This window comes from Heliangelus exortis, unplaced genomic scaffold (genome assembly GCF_036169615.1).
Source record: "Heliangelus exortis unplaced genomic scaffold, bHelExo1.hap1 Scaffold_131, whole genome shotgun sequence".
NCBI classification, from domain to species: domain Eukaryota; kingdom Metazoa; phylum Chordata; class Aves; order Apodiformes; family Trochilidae; genus Heliangelus; species Heliangelus exortis.
This window is the reverse complement of record NW_027285950.1, coordinates 332501-358239: the sequence shown is the minus strand read 5'-3', so window position 1 is coordinate 358239 and position 25739 is coordinate 332501. Positions and strand designations below refer to the sequence as shown.

Here is a 25739-nt window from a genome sequence, read left to right as displayed (position 1 = left end):
ACATTTTCTAGTTCAAAATGATGAACTGCTCTAATGAAGACCAGAGCATACACTGTACTCTTTGTGTCTGATACCTGCAGGCGTTCTACCGATAAAGATTAGGAGGTACCAGGTTGAAAAAAAGCCACACTCCTCATGACCAAGAATGTGGCTTTGCGGGAGGATTTTGGGGTGTGAAATCAGTGACCCGCCCAGGAAGAAGAGGTCAGAGACCAGCTGGGAGGCATCTCAGCGAGAAAAAAACCATTCCAAATGCCCATGTCAGAATGAGCTCAGAGCAAAACAGGTAACAAGCCTGCCCAACACTGGGCTGAATTACCAAACGCCAAATGGAACTGGTTTATAACCAGTTTGAACACTACAGTCATCTTGCAACTGGCTGGAGCTACCCCTGGAGCTTCAGAGCCTGTGCAAGTTGCTCACTTCAAGAAAAAGTACTGAGTGTCCCCCTTATCAGCTGTGAAGATATGCACCTTTTCCCCAGTTTTAAGGCGACAACTTTTAGAGGTACAATGAAGTCACAGTAACAAAGGATCTCAACAGACAAACAGCTCCACATTTCTCAGATCAAGAAATCAGGCTGGTGCAGAAGTGATTCAGCTGAGGTACAATTAAACCTCAGTTAACTTCAACTTCCACTTCCCTAGGTCTGCCTTCTGCATCCACTTATGCTGCTGTGTTACAACTGAGCACAACATCTGCAAGAAGGCCACTGCTCGCCCTTCCAGTGGCCCCAAGGAGTCAGAAAGCCCACAAAGTCCCTTGGATAGGTCCACCAAGGCCAAGCAGGGCCCAGCCAGCAATTCTCCTGGAAGAGCTGGCAAGAGCCCACAGAACATTCAAACCTTGTCACAAATTATACTGAGAAACTGCAACCATCAAATCTGCTGTAAAATTTCTGGAGACACTTGCTCCATTTTCATTCCAAGCTGTGGTGGTTTGGTGTGACAGGACTTTTGTAGAGAGGGGGTGTCCAGAGGAGAGGGGGGAGAGAGGAGAGAGGATTCAAACTACTCCTGGGAGCGTGCTGCATAACTTTTCTGCTTCAGGGTCTCCGGTGAGGCCAATCAGGTGATAAGGGGGCGGCACCCAGCCCAGCCACGAGGGATTTAAGTGACTGCCGGGAGCGCCAGCGACCCGGAGCATGGCAAACAGGAGCAGGCAAACAGGAAAGTGACACGGCAGTTAGCGAGGCAAACAGGAAAGTGACACGGCAGTTAGCGAGGCAGTTGGCACAGGCAGAGCAAGCAGGAAGGGCACAGCCAGCAATGGTTTCAAAAAAAGCGAAAGCTGTTGCTGTTGAGACGAAGGGTGTGTCCACACAGATGGAACCCCTTAAGAGGAACACTAAGATGGACGTAGCTGTCCAGGCCTCTGGCTGTGCAGAGTGTTTAAGCCTGGTGTTAGCACCATACTCAGTATAAATTTGAGGGATCACAAGGGTCAAACCCCTTCCTGCTTCCCCTTCTTCTCCTGTCCCTGTTTGCTTTGGCATCCTGGGAGGATTCCATCCGTTCCTCTGCCTGTGCTCCTGATCCATCCCAGCCCATATCTGTGTGTTCCTGCCTCCAGCTCCTGACTGCTGCTGACTCCAGCAGTCCAGCCTGGACTTTCCCAGGGCTGCCCTGCAGCCTCAGTCGTGACGTGCGCGTTATTGCGGGAGAGGGGGGAAGAACATGGTATCCATTTTCCTGTATATTTGTATACATTTAGTAATTTTTCCTATTTATCATTACTTTTTCATTAAAGCTGTGTAGTTTAGTTTCCCACCCATCAATCTCTCTCCTTTCTTTACCTGGGAGGAGAGAGAGATTAATAGAGAGCATCTGTCACTCGGTTTAATTACCAGGCCAGTGTTAAACCCTGACAGATTTTTTTTGGCGCCCGACATGGGGCCTGAGCTAATTGGCTCTAGTCCAGTTTAAATTTTGACTACTTTGCCTGAAGAGTTTGAATTCCAACACCAGTGGAAGAATGGTTTTGCTGAGCTGGAATCAGACCTTGCTCTTTGGAAATTTCACAGGTTTGGAGATTAAACCAATCACGCCTTACCATTGGTATTTAGGGTATGTGATATGTATTTTTGCAGCTGCAATTTGTGTTACTGTGTGGTTTATTTTTCGTAAGAGCTGCTTAAGAACCATTGTTGCAATATGGTCCTCAATATTGATGGATATCATGGTGCACGGGGAAGTGGTGTTTCAATACAGAGATAAAAAACTTGGTTGGTAATTACACTTTCAGTTTTAATTTGGGAAATTATACCACTGATTTTAGTAGCAGTAGCATTTCATTTCTCAATCTTCTGGTGGGTGTTGTTAGTTTTCCTCATATATTGGTGAGGAGTAAGACAGAAACCACAATTTCCACAGGTTTCCATACACCTCATACTCAATATAAATCTGAGGGGTCACAAGGCTCAACCCCCTTCCTGATTCCCCTTCTTCCCCTGTCCCTTTTTGCTTCATCATCCTGGGAGGATTCCATCCATTCCTCTGCCTGTGATCCTGATCCATCCCAGCCCATATCTGTGTGTTCCTGCCTCCAGCTCCTGACTGCTGGTGACTCAGGTTTGACCCCCTTCACAAAGGAGGGATGCAGGTGTGATCTCTTTATTCCTTTTCTTTTTCCAGAGCCCAAAATGTTCCCAGGGCTGCCCTGCAGCCTCGGTGGTGATGTGAGAGTTATTGGGGGCAAGGGGGGAGGAACGTTGCATCAGTTTTCCTGTATGTTTGTCTATATTTAGTGATTTTTGGTTTTTATCATTACTGTTTCATTAAAGCTGTGTAGTTTAGTTTCCAACCCATAGGCCTCTCTCCCATATTCGCTCTCCTTTCTTTATCAGGGAGGGGATGGGGGTTACTAGAGACCATCTGTTATTTGGTTTATTTGCTGGGCCAGTGTTAAACCCTGACAGGGACCCTCCCCAGATGTGCCCTCAGCCCGTTTTCCAGAGGTCCTGGATGCTGAGCAGCAGACAAAACCCCATGAGTGACAGCACAGCCTCTTGGGGAAGTTCAGCACCAGGCTGCTCTCAGCAGCCCATTGCCACCAGGTCCTCCCCAAAACATCAGGAGCAGAGCTGCCACAGGCACTGTGCACGTGTAGGGTGTTCAAGGGACAGCCTGGTGCTGCTTGGGACAGGAGATTGGGACAATGTGGCAGACAAATCATCCAGCCACCGCCCACAAGTGTCAAGATCTTGTGCAGCCACAGCCATTGTCTCTGGCAGGCTCCTTGCTGTCTGTGAGTGCTCAGCACACTTTGGGTGCTCCTTGTGTGAAGGGAGGACACCGTGGGGCCCAGCTGTTGTTCCAGCTTTACTCACCTGCAGCCATTTCCCCCAGTTCACCCCTGCTCCTCTCTTCAGAGCCAGCAGCACAATATCCATCGGTACCATTGGCTTCCTTTCTTCAGTAGGGATCTCAGGAAGACCGAGGCCTGAGCTGCCTGGGACCGGATTTCCAGGTCGGGTCCTTCTCCAGTCTGTGGAGGGCTGAAGGGAAAGAAGAAGAGGGAGCAGTGGTGAAACCCCTCTGTCTGCAAAGAGCCTCCCATGCCAGCCCCATCCCTCTTTGTCCCTGGCCAGGAGGAGGAGGTGGGATCATTCCTGCTGCTCAGGAATGCCTCGAGCGCCCCTGATCCCTGAATCCCTGGAACATTTCTTTCTTTCCCTGGGGCATTTCTTTCCCTGGAGCAGGGCCAGGGATGGCCCCTGCCCCACCAGCCCCAGCCAGTATAGCTCTGCTCCTACTCACCCCTGCACATTTTCCGCAGATTCTCCTGATCTTGGGTCCCGCTCAGACGCCGCACAGCAACCCCTGGGAACAGAGATCCCATCAGAGCAGCCCTGGGAAGGAGAGGGGAAGGAGAGGCCCTGGCGGCTGTGTCTCACCCATGAACCTGACAGCCTGCAGCCTGACGCTGGCCCAAGTGTCTGCCAGGGATTTCATGCAGAAATTGAGGTGGTCTGGGAGCCTCCTCCTGTCCTGCTCCAACTGGAGAAAATGGCATAGACCATTTCCCATGTGCTGAAGCCATCCCTCTGCCCATCCAAGGGAAGGGAAAGAGAGGGGAAAGGAGAAGGTGAAGAATGGAGAAGGGAGAAGGGAGAAGGGAAAGGGAGAAGGGGAAGGGAGAAAGGGAGAAGGGAGAAGGGAAAGGGAGAAAGGGGGAAGGGAGAAGGAGAAGGGAGAAGGGGAAGGGGGAAGGGAGAATGAGAAGGGAGAAGGGGAAGGGGGAAGGGGAAGGGAAAGGAAGGGAGAAGGAGAAGGGGAAGGGGGACTGATCTCCATGTTTTGTGTTCCACTCTGGAAAAGGGTCAGTGAAGAAGAGCTGCAGACCCAGACCCTGGGCTCATGGGGCATCCCTGGTGCCTGGGGCCCATCCTCACCAGTAGCTTTCCAATCTTCTTTGTATCCTTTCTCTGACCCTACGCTTGAGTTTTTCATTCTCCAGGAGTCTGCACAGGTGAGGAGGGCTTCCTGTGAGGCCTGCAAAGCAGCAGAAGCTGGGAGACAGCACCACAGCTTGGAGAAGGAGCCCTGACATCCCCCTCCTCTTGGCAAGGCCAGGCGGGACGGAATCTGGTCATTAATTGTCTGTGGCAGGGGCTCTGCAGGGACCCATCCTCTGGGCTGTGCAGGAGGAGGGCTGGGAGGGGTCCCTAGCACCCTGCCATCCTCTGCAGCAGGAGGAGGATGAGAGGAGGAAGGCAGTGGTAGGACTGGCACAAGGAAGAAGGAGATCTCTGCCCTGCCCTGGGCAACTGGGACAAGTGGGGCAACCTGGAGGTTCCCAGAGGCTGACTGCCAGCAGCCCTCACCCCTGATGGCCAGGCCACCACCAGAGGATCAGGTCTCCCTTCCCCATGTCTCTTGGAAAATCTGTACCTGTCACCTGTACCTGTCCCCATGTCACCTGAAAATCTGTTCAGCTTTGAAATCCCTACCTGGGCCACACTGTCAGTCTGCTCATTCAGATGGAATAAGAGCGGGACCAGGGCTCTCCAGATTTTCTTCTTCATCTCTCCCTCTCAGCCTCATCTCCCCCTCCACAGACTCCACCATCTTTCTCGGAAGGAAGGAAGGAAGGAAGGAAGGAAGAAAGGAAGGAAGGAAGGAAGGAAGGAAGGAAGGAAGGAAGGAAGGAAGGAAGGAAGGAAGGAAGGAAGGAAGGAAGGAAGGAAGGAAGGAAGGAAGGAAGGAAGGAAGGAAGGAAGGAAGGAAGGAAGGAAGGAAGGAAGGAAGGAAGGAAGGAAGGAAGGAAGGAAGGAAGGGAGGGAGGGAGGGAGGGAGGGAGGGAGGGAGGGAGGGAGGGAGGGAGGGAGGGAGGGAGGGAGGGAGGGAGGGAGGGAGGGAGGGAGGGAGGAAGGGAGGAAGGAAGGGAGGAAGGAAGGAAGGAAGGAAGAAGGAAGGAAGGAAGGAAGGAAGGAAGGAAGGAAGGAAGGAAGGAAGGAAGGAAGGAAGGAAGGAAGGAAGGAAGGAAGGAAGGAAGGAAGAAGGAAGAAAGAAAGAAGGAAAGAAAGAAAGAAAGAAAGAAGAAAGAAAGAAAGAAAGAAAGAAAGAAAGAAAGAAAGAAAGAAAGAAAGAAAGAAAGAAAGAAGAAGAAAGAAAGAAAGAAAGAAAGAAAGAAAGAAAGAAAGAAAGAAAGAAAGAAAGAAAGAAAGAAAGAAAGAAAGAAAGAAAGAAAGAAAGAAAGAAAGAAAGAAAGAAAGAAAGAAAGAGAAAGAAAGAAAGAAAGAAAGAGAAAGAAAGAAAGAAGAAAAAAACAGAAAGGAAGAAAGGAAGAAAGGAAGAAAGGAAGAAAGGAAGGAAGGGAAAAGTGAAAAAGGGAAAATGGGAAAATGGGAAAAAGAGAAAGACAAGGTGAGTGCAGCAACAGCCTCTCCCTTCCTATGGTGAGCAGGGGCATTGGTGGGGTGGGTGTGAGGGGAGATGCTCAGGGGGCTTGGGAGGCCTGGATGCCTCCTCCTGCCAAGGAGAAGCTGCACTGGGCTGCAGAACCCAGCAGCCCTCCCAGCAGAGAGAGCCCAGGGGTGTGAGGAAATGCCCAAGTGCTGCCCATGGGGTCCTTGCCCTCTGCCCCTCTGTGGAGCTCAGGCTCCTTACATCATCAAAGAAGGGTGGGAGCTCCTCCACCAGCAGCAGAGCAATGGCTTTGGCCTTCTTCTTCAGGTGCCCCATTAAGTTGTGGAAGATGAGCAAGGCTGACACCCTGCTGTCTGCACAGGGATCCTTCAAGCACAGCAGGATGTCATCCAGCAGGGACCTGTACCTCATTCTTCTGGCCTGGGGGAAGCAGAGAATTTCTGTGCTGCTTGGAGCAGGGCTCACTCTGCTGACAGCCACCCCCTTCCTCCCAGCCAGACCCAAGCCACCATGTTACCCCCCTACCTCAGCCCCAGGCTGCCAAGGTGGCTCTGCCTGACTCCACCTCGCTCACCATCTCCTCTTCTTCTGACAGTGCCACCAAGGCCCTGAGGGCCAGGAAGTTTCCAGGGGAGGGATGCTTCAGGTGTGCCTGGAGGACATGGAGGTCAACCCAGCCCTTTTGGAAGGGGATGGCAGGCCAGGAGAGAAAGCAAAGAGAGCAGTGAGAAGCAAGCAGAGCCCGCAGGACCCCTTGACACTCTGGGGCTCCTCATTACCGTGGTCACGACACTGCTGTGGGGCAAAGAAAACAATCTGGGGCTCCCAGACTGCCCCTTGGGCTGGACGTCTGGGTGTTGCGCATTCTCCTCCTCCAGTGTCTTGCCTGCATGGGGGAAAAACACACAAGAGGCATCAGGACTCAGCATCTTTGCCCACTGGAAGAGCTTTCAACTTGGCATGGATGAGGAGGGAGGCTGTGCTGGGACCAGCTCCCAACCCCAAGCAGCCCTGGCAGTAAGGCACCACCACCACTGTGCTCTTGCTGTGTTGGATATTCTGGTTGGATGATAGTGAAATATTGCAGTAGATTTTTGAAGCACTGGATCTGGGCACCTAAATGATTGTAAATATTCTCTGGTTGTGGCTCAGACTTGAGTAAATGTAAATATGGAAAGTGACTGCACGGCAGCACTGTGTGTTGGTGTTTCTGTTCCTTTCCGTGTCTGTATATTTCTGTTCTACCAGGACTGGCGTTTCTATTCCTACAGATATTTGATCTCTTTCCTTTGTCTTGCCTTTGTTACCCAAATTGAGGAGAAGTTCTTCCTCTCTGCTATCTATTGATAATGATTTGTAAAGTTTTGTAGGGTGAATTTGGTCAGAAATTGTTAACCAGCGGAGGAAATTCCAGTGCTCTTTGTTGATGGGGAAGAGAAGTGTCTTCCTTGATTTTTAGTTCATACACGTCCAAAATAAATCTTAGTTTTAATTGTAATTTTTCAATAAAATACGCAATGAGAGTAACTCTGTTTCATAAATAGATATTTACATGTGGTGTGTTTAGCTTTTGATTCCATTCAAGGTCCAGACGATTCAGGTGTAGTCATTACAACCCAGTTTTGAAGTAGTGCTCTTGGCCTGGCTTTGATCAGAGGTTTGCTTGCAGATGTCACTGGACTGAAGAAGTTGTCTAAGATGGAGCTGAAGCAGTTCCTGCCCGTCTAGGAAAGACAGCAATATGGGCCAAGAGCAGTGCTCCTTTTTTTCCTTGCAGACACAACTGGTTTAACTTAAGCTGTGCCTAGCCAGTTCCACTTGCTCTCCAGCTCTCCTTTTTTATAGAATGTTTTTTTTTTGTTTCTCACAGATTGTCTCTTTTGCTAAATTTAATTTATTAATTGAGGATTGTTGTGCATGTCATAAATCATGGTTGCCAATCTCAAAAATGTTGGCATTTGAAGAGACTGAGCTTTTAAATAAATGTAAAAGAGTCTAGAATCAAGGACGGGATTAATAGGAAGGAAAATGGGTCTTTCTGAAAGCTCCTTGGGGACTGTAGTTTCATTTAGTGTTGAATGATCAGTCAGCTTAAATTACTAAAAAGAGTTCAAGCTGATGCTGTTAAAAATGACCGAGACTCAATATTCTTCTGTTAATGGTTTAATTTAATTAATAAAATTGCAATAAGCAAAACAGCGCTGGGTGCGTGGGGAGTCTCCACTCACACTCCGCACACCATAAAGTTTAATCTTTTAGCTTATATTCCATACCTTAATACATATTCATAACTATTCTAACACATATTCATAACTATTCTAATACATACTCATGACTGTTCTAGGAATAGGCTGGGTTATGTTTATTAGTTCTTGGAAGAGGCAGGCCTTCAAAGACACATGCCCACTTTGTCTCTGGGGGTCTTTTTGACCCCCATCTGGTGGTCGTTGGACGAAGTCAGTGTCTGCCTCAGTTTCCCCTCTTGTTACCCTTCGATTCGGCACATGAGTTGTGTCCTGATTAATTTCTGGACTTTGTAGGACCCCTGGCAAAAGGTTCTCTGTTTTCTTTTGTCCAGGGAGGGACTTGCTCTTAAGGAGGTGGCTTTTGGATGTAAGGCCCAAGGTGACTTTTGTAACAGAGATGACTATTTGAACTCCTCTGGGTCAATGAGTGTTCCTTATTTCTCATTTTAGAAATATCCCGTGCAACGATGGCTGAACAGTAGAGGCTGACTTTGCCTTAGTGTTTGAAACTGGACTTGTGTTGATGTGGATTTGGAGATCACTTGATTAGCAATGCATGTGTCTGTTCAGGTCTAGTGTACAGCAGGGTTGGTGTTTTTTATTGGTACACTTAGTACCAATACCTTCCAACAGCTTTGGAAGTAGAGTGGGCATCTGGGAACTGGTTGGTATCTGGTGCCTGGCTTCAGGGGTTGCAAGAGGTTGACTCCTCTTGTCAGGTCCTAGAGTTTGATCTGGGCACAGTGCCAGCCAGTGCATTCCGTTCCTCCCATGGGATTCTAAGCCCCTGTGCTAGCCAGTCCATCAGCTCTGGTTTGACTGCCCAGCTGGAGCTGAAAACCATCTGAATCAGCTGGGAGAGCTACAAATGTGGCTTGAGGAGCAGTATCCAGGTTCTGCCTTGGTTTGCTGCCTTTCCAGCTTTCTGTGAAGGCTGAGAGAGGTGCTTAAGAGGTGGTAGCGGGTGTGGGGGATGGATATTTTAAGGGCAGAGAGCTGCTGGCATCAGAGATCTTCCCTGCTTTGTCTTCATGGACTTGATGCTTTTGTCCCCAGTAACTTCAGACCACCAAGGAAGAACCTTCCATTCCTGAACTGCTGCTCTCAGTACTGCAGGAGGTGATGTGCTTCAGAGGTAGGAACCTCTGAAAAGCCTCCAACCACTTTAAGGCTGTGTAGCACTGGCTGGTTTTTTCTTTGCCTTTCAGGCACTTTCTCAAGTGGCTGCTTTGGTTGCAAGCACACAAAGAAGAGGAGTGAATCCAAACTCTACGTTGGCAGAGGTGTACAGCTTCTGTCTCTCTTGGAGAGACTTCCAGCCTCAACAACCCCATGCAGCGCTACAGGCTGGGGACAAATTGGTTGGAGAGCAGCCAGACAGAGAGGGACCTGGGAGTCTGGATTGCCAGGAAGGTGACCAAGAGCCAGCAGTGTGCCCAGGTAGCCAAGAGGGCCAATGGCATCCTGGCCTGGATCAGGAACAGCGTGGCCAGCAGGTCCAGGGAAGGGATTCTGCCCCTGTGCTCAGCCCTGGGGAGGCCACAGCTTGAGTCCTGTGTCCAGTTCTGGGCCCCTCAGTTTAGGAAGGAGATTGAGGTGCTGGAGCGGGTCCAGAGAAGAGCAAGGAGGCTGGGAAGGGATCCAGCAGAATTCCTGTGAGGAAGGGCTGAGGGAGCTGGGGGTGTTCAGGCTGGAGAAGAAGAGGCTCAGGGGAGACTTCATCACTCTCTACAACTCCCTGAAAGGAGGTTGGAGCCAGGGGGAGGTTGGGCTCTTTTCCCAGGCAACTCTCAGCAAGACAAGAGGGCACAAGAGGTCTCAGGTTGTGCCAGGGGAGGTTTAGGTTGGACATTAGAAAGAATTTCTTTACGGAGAGGGTGCTCAGCCATTGGAATGGGCTGCCCAGGGAAGGGGTGGATTCTCCATCCCTGGAGATATTTAAAAAGAGCCTGGATGTGGCACTCAGTGCCATGGGCTGGGAACCACGGGGGGAGTGGAGCAAGGGCTGGACTTGATGATCTCAGAGGTCCCTTCCAACCCAGCCAATTCTATGATTCTGTGATTCTATGATAAGAGGAAAGTTATGGCTAGGGTCTGATATCACCTTGTAACAAGATAATGAAGTCAGTGAAATTAAGGTAAAAAGTTTAAGCTTGAGGAAGACTTCTTACTTCATCCAAAGACCCCTTGACAACCCCCAGATACTTCCTCAAAAGACGACTCTGCCCAGACTCCACCTATCATGCATATTATAATTAATGATGTAATCCCTATGGATATGTATGTAAACCCACCTCCTTTTGAATATTCACTGAATTGCAATCACTAAAAGGTAATTCCAGAGTTTTAGGGGTTGTGCGTGTGAGTGGAGCGGAGACTCCCCACACACCCAGCACTGTTTTGCTTATTGCAATTTTATTAATTAAATAATTAAACCATTAACAGAATATTGAGTCCTGGTCATTTATAACAGTAATAACTGTTGATTCCTGGCTCCTCTCTGTGCAGCCCCTGAGCACGCAGGATCCTGGCTAAGTCCCCTCTGTGTCAGAGCCCCGCAGCAGGGCAGGGGCCGTGGCCTGGGGGTGGGGATGGGAAACTCCTGAGGTGGGGGGCACAAAAGCCCCTCCTGGGTTCCCCTCCCGCTGCAAACAGCAGCTCCTCTGGGTGGGGCTGGGGGCTCCTTCCTGCAGCCATTTTCCAGAAGGTCCTTTTGAGGCCGAGAAGCAGGACTCTGGTACAACTGGTGGTTAAAACCTCTTGAGTCTGATTGTTGCTTGTTGATTGGGGGTGTTGGGCAAAGGGCAAAAAACCCTCCCTGCAGGACCTTTAAGTTTAAAGCCTGTTTAAAGCAGTTTAAAGAAGGAGCTGCAGGCATGGACAGTGTAGGGCAGCCCGCAGGAGAGGTGGCCAAGGGCTCTGGACCCAACGGCTTTGTCCCCTCAGACGTGGCAGCTGCCTCAACCAAGGTCTACCAGGAGCAATTTTGTCTTGAGGCTCTGGACTTTCTTTCCCTTTCTTGGGGAGGTCAGGATGCGTTAGAGATTTTTTTTTTATGACTCCTTTTCATACCCCATTGTTCCCAGGAAGAGTCCTGACCTACAAGTGAGGGATGGGCTCTGCCTTCCCATTGCCTGGGGTTCAGAGTTTGGCCTCACTGCTTCATTAATAAATAAAATAATGAAAAATCCTTGGCTTCAGAGCCACCTTTACAGAGCCTTTGCCTCCCTGCTATCATGGCCTCCAGTGATCTGCTGTAACAAGGCCACAGGGAGGCTCTGGCAGCAATGGCCCTCAGTGGGGCCAATCAATGCTTCAAGGTACTTTCAGGTTCCATTCTGACTTCTGGAGCAGTTTGTTCATTCATCTCTCAGCGCCTGAGGATCATGGACTCAGCACCAGAAACACCCTGGGGCTCATTGGAATCAAGAGCACTAAAGGGCCATGGCTCTCCGTGGGGTCTTCTTCACATCTGCAAGACTTCCACAGCTAATTGGAGAGGTTTTCCCACTGTAGTTAAGGAGGAGCCCTTAATGAAAAGGGTTTAGTTTTTTGTTGGTTTATTTTGGTTTTTTTTATCAGATCATCCTTTGACGTCTCATTTTAGAGAAGATGTTAGACTCACGGGATCACAGAATTTTCAGGGTTGGAAGGGACCTTTAAGGTCATCCAGTTCCAACCCCCCTGCCATGGGCAGGGACACCTGCAACCAGATCAGGTTGCTCAGTGCTCCATCCAGCCTGACCTTAAAAACTTCCAGGGATGGATCGGGCTTCCACCACCTCTCTGGGCACCCTCATGGTGAAGAACTTCTTATATCTAATTTAAATGTACTCTCCTCCAATCTGAATCCATTCCCCCCTGTCCTATCACTACCTGACATCCTAAAGTCCCTCACCAGCTTTCTTGTGGCCCTCTACAGGTACTGGAAGGCTGAGTTCTGCTCAGAGCCTTCTCCTCTCCAGATTCAATAACCCCACGTCTCTCCGTCTGCCTTCATAGGAGATATGCTCCAGCCCTCTGATCATCCTTGTGGCCACACTTTGGGTGCAGCCATCAGGGCAGTTCTTTATCTACGCATGGTCCATCCATCCATCAAACCCATCTTTTACCAGGTTGGAGACCAGGATCTTGTGTGGGACAGTGTCAAAGGCTTTGCTCAGGTCCAGGTAGCTGACCTTGGTGTCTCTTCCTTTGTCTATTGATGCTGTGATGTTCCCATAGAAGGGCCACAAGGTTTGTCAGTGTAATATATGTGTGTTTGTGAATTCATGTTAAATAATTATAAAGTGTGCGCTAACCCAGCTTTGAGAGTACTAATAATATCTCTGTCTTCAACATTGTGAAATACGCAAACGAAATATAACTGTTCTTTGTGTAACTACAAGGCTTAGGGGAAGAAGAAACAAGACATCCACAGTTTCTGTACCTCGAAAAGGCTCCAATGTACATCCTGTTGTGCTAATCTAAGCTGATTTTGCTGCAATTTAAGGTGGTTTCACTGCTGACTGCAGAGTGTTGCACAGGAAAGAGTGAAGGAGCTCATGTGCCGAATCGAAGGGTAACAAGAGGGGAAACTGAGGCAGACACTGACTTCGTCCAACGACCACCAGATGGGGGTCAAAAAGACCCCCAGAGGCAAAGTGGGCATGTGTCTTTGAAGGCCTGCCTCTTCCAAGAACTAATAAACATAACCCAGTCTATTCCTAGAGCAGTCATGAATATCATAGCATCATAGAATCACAGAATTGGCTGGGTTGGAAGGGACCTCAGAGATCATCAAGTCCAACCCTTGATCCACTACCGCTGCAGTTACTAGACCATGGCACTGAGTGTCACAGTTATGAATATGTATTAGAATAGTTATGAATATGTACTAAGGTATGGAATATAAGCTAAAGGATTAAACTTTACGGTGTGCGTGTGAGTGGAGCGGAGACTCCCCACGCACCCAGCACGGTTTTGCTTATTGCAATTTTATTGATTAAATTAAACTATTGACAGAATATTGAGTCCCGGTCATTTATAACAGGCTGGAGGTGTCTGCTGTGGCACAGAAGCCCCCATGGTGCCTGCAAGCCCAGCCCTGGTGCCGAGGCAGTACTGTCCCAGCACTGGCCTCTCCCTCCTGTCCACCTGGAGTCTCAGCTTGAGAATCGACAGCCCCTTGGGCTGGGAGCAGCCCTTCTCCTTCTTCTCCATAGACATCTTGTGCCTCTTCTGCCACAGACGTTCCACAGCCACCCAGAGGAGCTGCTGTCTCCTGAGAGAGGTGCCCTCCTGGGAGTGGGCCCCCCAGGGCTTGGGCTTTTCTGATCCACCCCACCATGGTTACCATGGAGACCCCTCTGACATTGGTGTCCAGGCACCAGGCCTCGCATCCCAAAGGAAGGGACCTGTGAGGCCCATCTGGTCCAATGTCTGCCTGAGCAGGCTCACCGAGAGCAGGTTCTGCAGGACCACGTCCTGCTGAGGTTTGGGTTTCTCCTGGCAGCAGCACCAGGAGGGCAGAGCAAAGGCAAAGTTTATAGAATCACAGAATCATAGATCCATAGAATTATAGAAGCATAGAATCATGGAATCATTCACAGAATCACAGAACCACAGATTTATAGAATCACAGATTTTTACAATCACAGAATCACAGAATCATTGAATCATTCATAGAATGATAGAATCACAGAATCGTAGAACCCTAGAGTTGCGGAATCATTCACAGAATCACAGAATCATGGAATGTCAGGGGTGAAGGGACCTCATCTGGTCCAACCCTTGGACATGAGACTTGAAACTTTCCAAAGTGGGGGAATCTCCCCCTTCCAGTTGGCCAGGAGGGACTAAAGGTCCTTTTGCCTCTGCCACCTGCAGCTTGCTGTCCCCTGTCCCCAAGCTCCTGGCACACCGATTGTCTTGCCCTTATCTGGCACAGGCAGAGATCACATTGGGGTCCTTTGTGACATCACTTGGTGGCACCCTACTTCCCTCGGGGTGGTCAGCGGGGTCTTCATTGTCCGGCAGGACAGCGACGGGAGAGGAGAGGAGCTGGCGAGGAGCCCCGGAGCACAGCCCACGTCATTCCCTGTTGGCCCCGGCAGCCGAACGGTACCAAGGGGTTTGACCCAAGCTTCCCCCTTCCCACTCCAACCCTTTTCCTTTTTCGTTACAGGATGGCGGAGAGATTCCCCAGCCCCCCCATGGTGGAGGAGGACAGGGATGAGAACACGGTGCAGCCTCTGATGGTCGGTGAGTGAGGCAGGCAGAGGCAGCAGGAGCCATCCAGGCTGTGGGACGGGGACCTTTCCTGCCCCGCTGAAAGAGGGGGGGTTCCCTTCCCCACCATGCTGTGCTCCAGCACTGCAGCCCATCTGCTGGGCACCCTCCAGCCCTGACATGGACGGGAAGAGGGGGCCTGGGGAGTGGGCATGGGGCTGGGGGGAGGGCAGAGCTCCTGCCTCAACTCTCTCCTGCCACCACCGCACCCTCTCTACAGCTCCCCTGCCCTCTTCTCCTCTCCTTTCCTCCTCTCTTAGATGACAGCTGGCTGCCTCTCTACAAAGACGAGAGATTAAAGCAAGCGGTGGACTTCATCGTGGACTTTGTCAGGAGCCCGCAAAAGGTAACTGCAGCCATTCCTGAGGTGGCCATGCCGGGTGCTGCTGGCAGGGGCTCTGCTGCCTGCTGCCAGGCTGCTGGAGGTGTGTGTCCCCTCTCAGCCTCCCTGTTTCTCTCTCTGCCCACTGCCTGCCAGGACACGGAGCAGGTGACAAGGTTCCTGAAATGCATCTGTGCCCTGTGTGGATGTGCAAAGATCCTTGGCTCGACACAGGGCATGGAGATCTTCTGCCACGGGTACAGACTGGCAGAGACCATCAAGGTGAGGGGGAAGCTGGCAGTGCTGGGGAAGGAAGGGACAAGGGCCCCAGCACCCTGTGAGGACAGAGTTTGGGCAGGGTGAGGGTCTGGTGGCACTGGGTGAGGGCTGCTGCCAGGTCCCATCTCTCTGTACTCTGCAGATGGTGCTGGAGGAGGAGCCCCCTTTCCAAATGCAAACAGAAGTGCGGAGGCTTGCCATGCTGGCCATCGCCAAATTGAGGTACCTGCCCATCCCTCCTGGGGACCTCTGCCCCAGAGGGGGGACCCTGTCCACCTGCACAGGGCCTGGAGGCACTGCTCCCAGCACCAGCGTCCAACTGGACCCTCTCTCTTTGCAGCACGGTGGGGACAGTGCTGGAGGGCAAAGAGAAAAGCCTCCTCGAGGCCTGCTTCTCCAGTGTCTTCTGGCTTCCTCCAAAAGAGACAATGAGGAACCTGAAACCCACCGTCTACTACAAGGTAAGTGCTGGCTTAGTTGCAGGAGCTCCCAGTCCCTCAGGTCTGCTCCCTGGCCACCCTTTGCTGGGATCTGAGCAGAGATGCAAGGCAGGGCAGGGGCCGGGCTTGACTTTCCCACCCTCACTCCCTCCTGTGTGCCCTTCCCGTGGGCACAGTGCCACAGCCAGTGCCACAGGCTGCTCTGCACGCAGCAGATTGTCTGTCCCTGGCTCTCTCCGGGAGTTCAGCTCAGTCTCCTGGGGCTGGCAGAGACAGCAGGAAGGAAGAAGACACCAGACCACAGCTCTTTGTCCTCCTTGCAGACCATGGAAGGCACAGACACCCTGCTGGAGGCATTGGTGCTGAATTGTCCTGCCTCCAGAGTCAGCGAGCTGCTGCAGATTATATTCCAGGTCTGGCACGTGTAAAGGGTAGAGGGAAGGGATTGTCCTCTCTGGAGTGAATGAGTGAATGGATGGATGGTCCTCACACCAGTGCCAACCTGAGAGAGAGCAGACTGCAGGGGGGTGCCCAATGGCCTGGGGTAACCAGGGGCTGCTTGCCAGGCTTTTCTGGCAGACAGTGGCTGCAGAGAGGGTGGCATCTGCCTCCTGCCTGGCCACAAGGCTGCTGGGGGGCATTTGTCCCAAGCCTGTGGGGCACCCCAGGGGCAGGAACCCCACTCCAGCCTTTGCTGGAGAGCAGAGGGAGCCTTGATGGACTGAGCGAGTCCAGCCCAGGAGTGGAGCGGTGCTGGTTCTGCTGGAGGGGGTGGCTGCTCCCAGGGCACACCAGCGGCTTCTCTCTTCCCAGCTCCTGATCAGCTCGTGCAACTGCCTGAGACCCGAGGTGCGTAAGAGGGTGGTGGGCAGGATCAGGATTCTGAGCCGTCTCCTGACCGAGTATTCCTCAGAGAATGTAAGGACCCGGCACCCTCCAGCCAGGCCATCTCCCCCTCCCTGCACACCGCTGCAGCTCTCCCCACCTCTCTGCTCTGGGAGACCCTTTTGCTCTTCTGCCTCCCTCACCCAGGCTGCTCAAAATGAGGAGAGCAGGGACTTCCAGATCCCAAACCTCGGGCGGCTGCTGGGACAACTCGTCCTCCTCCTGTCCTTCAAGGAAGAAGGCGATGACACCAGCGCCATGGCTTTGGACGCCCTTTGTTCCCTCTTCATACTAAAGCGACAAAAATGTAAGAGAAGCTGTGGTGGGCCGCATCCCTCTGCACACCAACATCACCCCAGGGGTCTGCTTGTCTCCCCGGGGGTTGCCACAGACCGACCATTCCTGGGCTTGCTGGGGGCATCACCATGTCCCCAGCAGTGCCTCTCCTCTGCTCCTCAGCCCCACACTCTCTCCCAGGCTGCTGCTGGTCCCGTAGAGCTGAGCTTCTGCTTCTTCCAAGAGGAGGCAGCCCCACTCCTCCTCTTCCTCACCTCCCTTGAAGAGCTTCTACCCCTGCCCTGGGGAGTCTCCAGCCATGGGAGCCCTGCCCCCTGCACCATGACTCCAGCCATGGTTTCATTGTGGGGCTGCCTCAGGGCTGGAGGCCTTGGGCTTTCCCAGCCCAGGAGCATTCCCATGCAGACACTGCAGGCAGCTCCACCTTGACTTACACTGCTGTCCAGTACCTCCTCCCCTGGCCGTGGGTCATCACCTCCCTCCTCAGCCATTCCTCCTTCCAAGCTCTTGTCAGGATGTGCTCAGCTTGCCTGCAAAGCTGCTGAATCTTACCCTCTCCTGTGTCTCTGCCCTGCTCAGTGACAACACTGCCCGAGGACCATGGGAAGCTCAAGGAGAACTGGGAACTCCAGACTGCTGCCCCGTCCTGCTTGGAGACTGCCAGAAATGTTACTGAGGTAATGACCTTCCCCCTTGCTGCCACCCTTGTCCAGGGCATCAGCAGAGGACGTGTGTCGGCAATGGCACCAGAAACAGGGGAGCTGGCGTGGCCTCGCTGTCCCCGAGCAGAGATGATGCCAGGGCTGCCCTTCAGCATCCCAGCAGCAGCAGCAGCTCCAGACCTCCTGGCCACCAGCAAGCCCTGGGTGTCTGTAGGGCCAGCAGCACCCTGTGCCCATCCCCCCAAACCTCCTTGCTCACCCTGGGGGTCCTCTCTCCTCATCCTCCCATGGGCAGGGGCTGCAGCCCCTGCTGCCAGCTTTCCCATGGGCACTGCTGCCACCATCCCTGCTGGGCACCTCCCACCTGGGCCACCTAAGCCACCCCATCAGGGCACTCCGGCTGACGTGTCTTTGCCCTCTCCCTTCCTCCCAAAGATTTTTGCCAAGTATCTCCAGCCCTCTGAAAGAACAGATTTCATCCTCAGAATCATTGAGGGCATGCAGGATTTCACCATGTATGACAAGGAGATGATCAAAAGCGTGGTGGACGGGATCACAGGAGACTCTGACTGCTGGCTGGTGGATGTGAGTGGCCTGTGCCTGGGTTGCCCTTCAGCCCTCTCAGCCCTTGTTCCTCCCTCCATCCCTCCCAGGCCTGGGTGGCTCAGGCACCTGCAGGCCACAGAGTGGGCTGGGAAGGGCAACTGAGGGAATGGCTGCACTCCAGTGGCAGCACCATCCCTCCCTCCCTCCCTCCCTCCCTCCCTCCCTCCCTCCCTCCCTCCCTCCCTCCCTCCCTTCCTCCATGTGTCCATCCATCCATCCATCCATCCATCCATCCATCCTCACCCGTGTCCCCCCCTCCAGATGCCAAAGATCATGGGCTACATCTACGAGAACCTGCGCTTCATCAGCTCGGAGTCAGCCTGGCAGGGGGTGCGGTCGCTGCTTCTCAAGATGGTTGAGCAGTGCCCTGAGGAGGCAGTCAGGCTGCTGCTGGACAACGCTCCACCAGGAAACAGGTACTGGCCCCAAAAGTACCCAAAAGGTCTCTATTCTCTTTATCTGAGGCAGCCCTGCTGACAGAGGGCTTTGGCTTGCAGCACTGGCCTGGACATGTGGGAGGTGATGTTCTCCGTGCCCCTGGCCTTGGATCTGGTTGTGCCCGAGCTCCTCAAGCAGCTCCAGCAGAGGAAGCAGAAGCTGCTCTTCTGCACTCTCAGGGAGGACACCTCTTGCTTGGCTGTGAGTTCCCAGAAAGAGCCCCCGTGCCCTCGTCCTCAGCTGCCCGGGGGAAGCAGGAGCTGCACGGTGTGGGGAGCTCCACCAGCTCTGCCCATCCCTCACTGCTGGGTTTCTTTCAGTTGCTGGCCAGCCTTCACTTGCCAGAGGAGCACTTTGCCCGAACCTACGAGTTCTGGAGGTTCCTGAGGCATCGGAGCCAGGCCATGCTCTCGCTGGTGCTCAGCGGCGTTGCTACACTGTCAGAGAGTCCTGAGATGGTGAGCAGGGCATTCTGGAGGGCAGGCAGGGGCTGGGAGTCAGCCAAACGCCCTCCCTGCCACGGTGGGGCCTCGTGGCTTCCTGGGGAGATTTCCAGGAGGCACTTGTGATCTTCTCCCCAAATGGAAACTGCTTTTTCACTCACACAGGCGAGAAAAATGAAGGTGCTCCTGATGGACTTGCTGGAGGTCCTGCAGCAGGGCAGCAAAGATGTTCAACTGAAGGCCCTGAGGATCTGCAGAAAAGTGATGGGGGAACTGACGAGGGAGGAGGCCAGCTCCATCGCTGTGGAGCTGCTGGACAAGCTCCTGCCCCTCTTTGACAACGTAAGGCTGCTGTGGGAGCCTGAGCCCTTCAGAGGCATGGATGGATGGATGGATGGATGGATGGATGGATGGATGGATGGACGGCTTCCGGGTTCTGCAGCTCAGCTCAGCTTCTCCCTGAGAACTGCTCTCTGAACCCTGCAGGCTCTGCCAGCTGGGAACGGGCTCACCATGGGCAGAGCTGCTCTTGCTCAAGTCCTGCTCTGCTTCTCCTCAGGGGCTGTTGAGCGAGCTGAGGGAGATCTCCATCAGCCTCTTCACTGAGCTGCTGAAGAAGGTGGCGGGGAAGTGCAAGAGGCAGATGAGAAACCAAGTGCGACGGGGCCTGCTCCCGCTCTGGTTTCACATGAGTGACGACACCCAGAGCGTGGCCGAGGTACAGGTTCCAAAGCAGAGCTGCAGGAAGAGCCCCGCAGCTCTTTGGGCCAGGGCACCATGTCCCAGGTTCCTAGGGGTGGGATCAGGGCAGGAAGAAAGGCAGATAAGAAGGAGGGGGATGCCAGGCCTCCTTCCCCAGGCCGTGCTGCCATCTCCCAACTTGTGCTGTTGTGCAGGCCTCCAGCCAAGCCCTCCTTGGTGCCGCAGAGTTCCTCAAGTGGCAACAGCTCCAACACGTGGTGCAGACAGAGCAGATGTGGAGGATTGGAGAGTGCTTGGTGAGGACAACCCGCAAGCCTCAGGCTGGAGGAGGAAAAAGTCTGGGCTGTGGGCTCTGCAACTCTGCCTCCCCTACAGCCCTGCTGCAGCCCAGAGCCCACAGCCTGGAGCTGCATCCTTGTTCCCTGTCCTCAAGAAGAGAGCCCCCAGGGGCTCCTCTCCAGGCCCCTCTCCCCTCCCTGCACCCCACGGGGGTCTCTCTTGGCACCCCTGGGGCTCCCTCTCCACCTCAGTCCCACAGGCTCCTGGCTGGGAGAGGGGAATGGGCTGGGAGGAAGGACTGGGATACATGCCCATAGCTTCCCGCTCTCTCCAGCTGCTGCAGGACAGGACCAGGGCTGAAGATTACTTGGATCAGAGCCTGGGGTACCTGCATAACGCTCAGGCCAGCGTGAGAATGGAGGCCATCAGGTTCATCGGTGAGCCACAGCCCCTGCGGACCCTCTTCTGGCAGCCTGGCCCCAGCCCCCACTGCTGCCCTGGCACCAGGAGCAGCCGTGTGGCTGCCAGAGCCCCTCATGGCTGCCCCGTGCAGGGCCTTGGCCTCCCTCTGCCAGCCCTGCCCACGCAGGGGGGCTTGGTGGCCGCCTTGCCCAGTGCCACCCTGTCACTCCTGGTCTTTCGCGGGCTCAGCCCTGCGGGGGGGGAGGAGGTTGTGCAGCCGAGGCGGCCGGGCCGGGGGCTGTGCTGGGGCGGAGTGTGCTGGGGGGGGAGCAGCACACCGGAGACGCTCTCTCTCTTTCTTCCCAGGGCTTGCTGCGCGGGGCCAAAGCCAGCAGAAGCTGTCTGAGACGATCAGCGGTGAGCAGGGGCAGAGCTGTGCTGGTCGGGGCTGGAGGGGCAGGGGACGGAGCCTGGGCAGGGTGCTGCCATGCCAGGCCCTGCTCTAGAGAAATGCTTCAGGGGCAGGGGAAGATGGCAGGGGCATGCTGGGCATTCCTCTGCAGCAGCTCTGTTCTCCTGGAGGGCAAAGGGGCTGCCGGGGGCTGGAGGAGATGGCTCTGCAGACACTGCGGCTCATTTGGGCTCTCTTTTTCTTTTGCTCACAGCACTTCAGCACCTCAAGTATGACAGCACACCCTCCATCCGGTGCCTGGCAACTCAGACCACCTTCATTCTGAGCTGTGTAAGGGTGAAGGCAAAACCAGGAAGCACCAAGCGACCTTGGCGCCGCTAAGCCCGGCTGAGGTGCAGCTCTTCTCTGGGAAGAGCCCTGTTCTGCCTCCAGCTCCTGACTGCCGCTGACTCCAGGAGTCCAGCCTGGACCTTCCAGGGCTGCCCTGTCAGAGTTAGTGGGGGAAAAGGGGGAGGAAGGTGGGATCGTTTTCCTGTATATTTGTATATAGTTAGTGACGTTCCTGGATAGTTGTATAGATTTAGTAATTGTTTCCTTGTTCTCATTACTGTTTCATTAAAGTTGTGTAGTTTAGTTTCCAATCATAAGTCTCTCTCCCTTATTCTCTCTCCTTTCTTTATTAGGGAGGGGCATTAATAGACAGCATCTGTTGTTAGGTTTAACTGCTGCTCCTGACATTTTTGTAAAGTCCTGGGACCTCCATGAGTAGTGGCTGATCTGTCCTCACAATCAAAACATAAAATAACAGCTCAGGTGGTAACAATCACCGTCACTAAATTCCACCACCACACATTTTTGCTCTTCCTACAAAGGATCTCATAAAGGAGGTCGCAGCAACAATCCCCATGTAGCACACACTCACTTTGTTCACTTCCAAATCCATAAAAATTTTACACCTTTGGTCTTTGACCACTGATTGTCCCATTTAGACCAAAGTTTACACTTACAGCAAGTGAAGCCCACTTCCCAGTAATAAAACTCAACCCCCTCCCGCCTCCCTTTTTTTGTTTGTTTGTTTTTTTGGTTTTTGGTTTTTGTTTTTTCTTCCCTTTTTCACAGTTTCTACATTTCAGAGCATACATCAGGTAACATTCATTCCCGGGATAAAAGGATACTCACTTCACAGCTACATTTGGTCTCATTCCCACACACACATACCCACAGCATTAACATTTAACACAGAGACAAAACAAAGTTACAAAGTCACCTGGGCTACAATCCCACTTCCTCACTTAGGATCCCACTCAGGATCCCACTCAGTGCCCAAATCCCGCAGCTTCACAGACGGTCCCTGGGGGCCAGCAAGCTCTCCTTTTAGCAGTACTCACACCCAGGAGAGCTAAAAACACTGTGTTCAACTTGGTCTTGCCTTCAAGAAAATGGAAGGATTTCAATTGATCCCTCCCATGGTTTCATTAGCAATTAAAACAAACAAACAAGAAGGAATCCCCCTCTGTCACTGCTATGTGCTATATTCTATCTCCTACCTTTCCCTTATCCTCACCATTTCCTGAAACTCACCATCAACACCCCGTCACTTCCTTTTTAAGCAACTGTAGTTTTGGTTTTGTTTTTTTTTTTTGTTTCCCAGATTATTCATAGCATGTTTTCAGTGGCTTGACACAAACTACTTAATAAATTCTATAAATGTGCTGGTGGAATGGTGATTTTTTTTCTATGCATAACTGAAAGAAGTGTGACTGACAACTGAAGCTGCAATTCCTGAAACCTGGATGCCTCTTTTATAGCTAGGGATGCAGTTCTCTTTCTCAGAAGCTAGAAGGTCAGTAAACTTGCCTGTTCAACCACCAGCACATCTGAAAACATTTTCAGATTTCCCAAAATACTACACTGAAGCTAGGGAATTTATTTTATTAAACTGACCCTTTCATATTGCACTCAGTGTCTGAAGAGATGCTTCATGACCAGGTAGTGTGTGCACGTAAAGTTTTATTACTTGCAGCACAAAATCCCTCACAATGTGGCCAACTGCACATTTGGAAATACAAAGATTACTCAGGCTGTGTGGCCAACCAAGTATCAAGCTGAAAAACCTTCCCCTTCTGCTCCCTATTTTACTAAAAAACGGTTTGATGAAATGAGGGGTGAAGAGTTTAAACTTTTAGGTTTTATTTTCAATAGGGGTTTTGAAGAAATACTAAGGTGTGAGAAGAGGAACTCCTTCCAAAGAAAGTTTCATGGATCTTCTATCAAGTCAGAACCCAATGAAAATAAAACTTGCCTTACTTCAAAGCCAGACAAACATTCCACACAAAAATTGCCACCTCATAAGTACCTTTTAAAGACAAGTGTCTGACTCGATACTTCACGCTACGCTGATCTGCTTCATGCAGGACATAAGAACCCAAAATACCTGGGAAGGTCTTCCGCATGCTATTCTACCCTTTTTAGGTGGCTTCTTCTAAGGATAAGGCTTTTATCTACGTCCTGATACACCTCATATCCTACCTGCATCCTGCTGATGCAGCTCTCACAAGAGAGAGATGACTACCATATAAAACATCATAGAGGATTCAACTGAACACAGGTACATCCCTATTCCCACTTCCACTGCATCCCAGAGCTCATGCTACCTCTACAGAGATAACTGTTGGACAAAAAACCTCATCACTTGACATTTTCTAGTTCAAAATGATGAACTGCTCTAATGAAGACCAGAGCATACACTGTACTCTTTGTGTCTGATACCTGCAGGCGTTCTACCGATAAAGATTAGGAGGTACCAGGTTGAAAAAAAGCCACACTCCTCATGACCAAGAATGTGGCTTTGCGGGAGGATTTTGGGGTGTGAAATCAGTGACCCGCCCAGGAAGAAGAGGTCAGAGACCAGCTGGGAGGCATCTCAGCGAGAAAAAAAACATTCCAAATGCCCATGTCAGAATGAGCTCAGAGCAAAACAGGTAACAAGCCTGCCCAACACTGGGCTGAATTACCAAACTCCAAGTGGAACTGGTTTATAACCAGTTTGAACACTACAGTCATCTTGCAACTGGCTGGAGCTACCCCTGGAGCTTCAGAGCCTGTGCAAGTTGCTCACTTCAAGAAAAAGTACTGAGTGTCCCCCTTATCAGCTGTGAAGATATGCACCTTTTCCCCAGTTTTAAGGCGACAACTTTTAGAGGTACAATGAAGTCACAGTAACAAAGGATCTCAACAGACAAACAGCTCCACATTTCTCAGATCAAGAAATCAGGCTGGTGCAGAAGTGATTCAGCTGAGGTACAATTAAACCTCAGTTAACTTCCACTTCCCTAGGTCTGCCTTCTGCATCCACTTATGCTGCTGTGTCACAACTGAGCACAACATCTGCAAGAAGGCCACTGCTCGCCCTTCCAGTGGCCCCAAGGAGTCAGAAAGCCCACAAAGTCCCTTGGACAGGTCCACCAAGGCCAAGCAGGGCCCAGCCAGCAATTCTCCTGGAAGAGCTGGCAAGAGCCCACAGAACATTCAGACCTTGTCACAAATTATACTGGCAACCTTAATACCTCAAGCATCCCAGAATGATGTGCCCAGAGGTCACGAGTTCTCTGAAAACACATGCTCTTTGCTAGGTGCCTCTTTTGCCCCCTAAATGCCCCTTTGTAATAGGAGACAATGGAAAGAAGCAACATCCCCTCCCTTTGGAGTTTGAACTCACCCATCCTCACCTCTTGCTAGTCAAGCTATTGTCTGGATGGGCTGTTATTCATGGAGTAAGACTCAGTCTGGGCCTCCACTGCCCAAGGCAGGGAAAGCCTACTTGCTAGAGGACACCAGGCAGCTCACAGAGAAAACCCAGCCTTGCTTCTTGACAGCCCTAGGCACACCAGTGCAGAAGCAGCAGCAGCACTCACTTCGGAGTCATAGAATCATAGACTTGGCTGGGTTGGAAGGGACCTCTGAGATCATCAAGTCCCTTGCTCCACTCCCCCCGTGGTTCCCAGCCCATGGCACTGAGTGCCACATCCAGGCTCTTTTTAAATATCTCCAGGGATGGAGAATCCACCCCTTCCCTGGGCAGCCCATTCCAATGGCTGATCACCCTCTCCGTAAAGAAATTCTTTCTAATGTCCAACCTAAACCTCCCCTGGCACAACTTGAGACCTCTTGTGCTACCTGGGCACGCTGCTGGCTCTTGGTCACCTTCCTGGCAATCCAGACTCCCACGTCCCTCTCTGTCTGGCTGCTCTCCAACCAATTTGTCCCCAGCCTGTAGCGCTGCATGGGGTTGTTGAGGCTGGAAGTCTCTCCAAGAGAGACAGAAGCTGTACACCTCTGCCAACGTAGAGTTTGGATTCACTCCTCTTCTTTGTGTGCTTGCAACCAAAGCAGCCACTTGAGAAAGTGCCTGAAAGGCAAAGAAAACACCAGCCAGTGCTACACAGCCTTAAAGTGGTTGGAGGCTTTTCAGAGGTTCCTACCTCTGAAGCACATCACCTCCTGCAGTACTGAGAGCAGCAGTTCAGGAATGGAAGGTTCTTCCTTGGTGATCTGAAGTTACTGGGGACAAAAGCATCAAGTCCATGAAGACAAAGCAGGGAAGATCTCTGATGCCAGCAGCTCTCTGCCCTTAAAATATCCATCCCCCACACCCGCTACCACCTCTTAAGCACCTCTCTCAGCCTTCACAGAAAGCTGGAAAGGCAGCAAACCAAGGCAGAACCTGGATACTGCTCCTCAAGCCACATTTGTAGCTCTCCCAGCTGATTCAGATGGTTTTCAGCTCCAGCTGGGCAGTCAAACCAGAGCTGATGCTGTGCCCAGATCAAACTCTAGGACCTGACAAGAGGAGTCAACCTCTTGCAACCCCTGAAGCCAGGCACCAGATACCAACCAGTTCCCAGATGCCCACTCTACTTCCAAAGCTGTTGGAAGGTATTGGTACTAAGTGTACCAATAAAAAACACCAACCCTGCTGTACACTAGACCTGAACAGACACATGCATTGCTAATCAAGTGATCTCCAAATCCACATCAACACAAGTCCAGTTTCAAACACTAAGGCAAAGTCAGCCTCTACTGTTCAGCCATCGTTGCATGGGATATTTCTAAAATGAGAAATAAGGAACACTCATTGACCCAGAGGAGTTCAAATAGTCATCTCTGTTACAAAAGTCACCTTGGGC

The 25739-nt window shown here is 52.0% G+C and overlaps 3 protein-coding genes and 1 long non-coding RNA gene across 4 annotated transcripts in view; 2 read left to right on the top strand and 2 right to left on the bottom strand.

The window, feature by feature from the left end:
- Nucleotides 1-25739, bottom strand: part of LOC139790676 (ankyrin repeat domain-containing protein 18A-like) — a 126416-nt gene that overhangs the window by 61309 nt on the left and 39368 nt on the right. The window lies entirely within an intron of this gene.
- On the bottom strand, nucleotides 3901-5029 carry LOC139790696 (uncharacterized). Its single transcript, XR_011723578.1, has 3 exons — nucleotides 4952-5029; nucleotides 4394-4493; nucleotides 3901-3998 (listed from the first exon to the last, which is right to left on the bottom strand). It is a non-coding gene; the product is annotated as an uncharacterized lncRNA (long non-coding RNA).
- LOC139790671 (uncharacterized) lies at nucleotides 14079-17979 on the top strand. Its single transcript, XM_071732541.1, has 8 exons — nucleotides 14079-14359; nucleotides 14647-14990; nucleotides 15130-15209; nucleotides 15328-15448; nucleotides 15751-15840; nucleotides 16241-16619; nucleotides 17189-17286; nucleotides 17707-17979. The coding sequence occupies exons 1-8, from the start codon at nucleotides 14284-14286 to the stop codon at nucleotides 17977-17979; spliced, it is 1461 nt and encodes a 486-aa protein (XP_071588642.1). The 5' UTR covers nucleotides 14079-14283.
- On the top strand, nucleotides 18863-21194 carry LOC139790691 (maestro heat-like repeat-containing protein family member 7). The gene is made up of 6 exons (XM_071732559.1): nucleotides 18863-19100; nucleotides 19318-19476; nucleotides 19655-19756; nucleotides 20074-20176; nucleotides 20508-20558; nucleotides 20807-21194. The coding sequence occupies exons 1-6, from the start codon at nucleotides 18897-18899 to the stop codon at nucleotides 20932-20934; spliced, it is 747 nt and encodes a 248-aa protein (XP_071588660.1). The 5' UTR covers nucleotides 18863-18896; the 3' UTR covers nucleotides 20935-21194.

Bases quoted from the DNA above. Each gene is read 5' to 3' on its own strand.
- LOC139790671 (XM_071732541.1), top strand. From the start codon at position 14,284: ATGGCGGAGAGATTCCCCAGCCCCCCCATGGTGGAGGAGGACAGGGAT. The intron at 15,210-15,327 runs GTACCTGCCCAT...CTCTCTTTGCAG, and splicing joins CTGGCCATCGCCAAATTGAG to CACGGTGGGGACAGTGCTGG. The intron at 16,620-17,188 runs GTAAGAGAAGCT...TGCCCTGCTCAG, and splicing joins CATACTAAAGCGACAAAAAT to TGACAACACTGCCCGAGGAC.
- LOC139790691 (XM_071732559.1), top strand. From the start codon at position 18,897: ATGGAAACTGCTTTTTCACTCACACAGGCGAGAAAAATGAAGGTGCTC. The intron at 19,101-19,317 runs GTAAGGCTGCTG...GCTTCTCCTCAG, and splicing joins TCCTGCCCCTCTTTGACAAC to GGGCTGTTGAGCGAGCTGAG. The intron at 19,757-20,073 runs GTGAGGACAACC...CGCTCTCTCCAG, and splicing joins GGAGGATTGGAGAGTGCTTG to CTGCTGCAGGACAGGACCAG.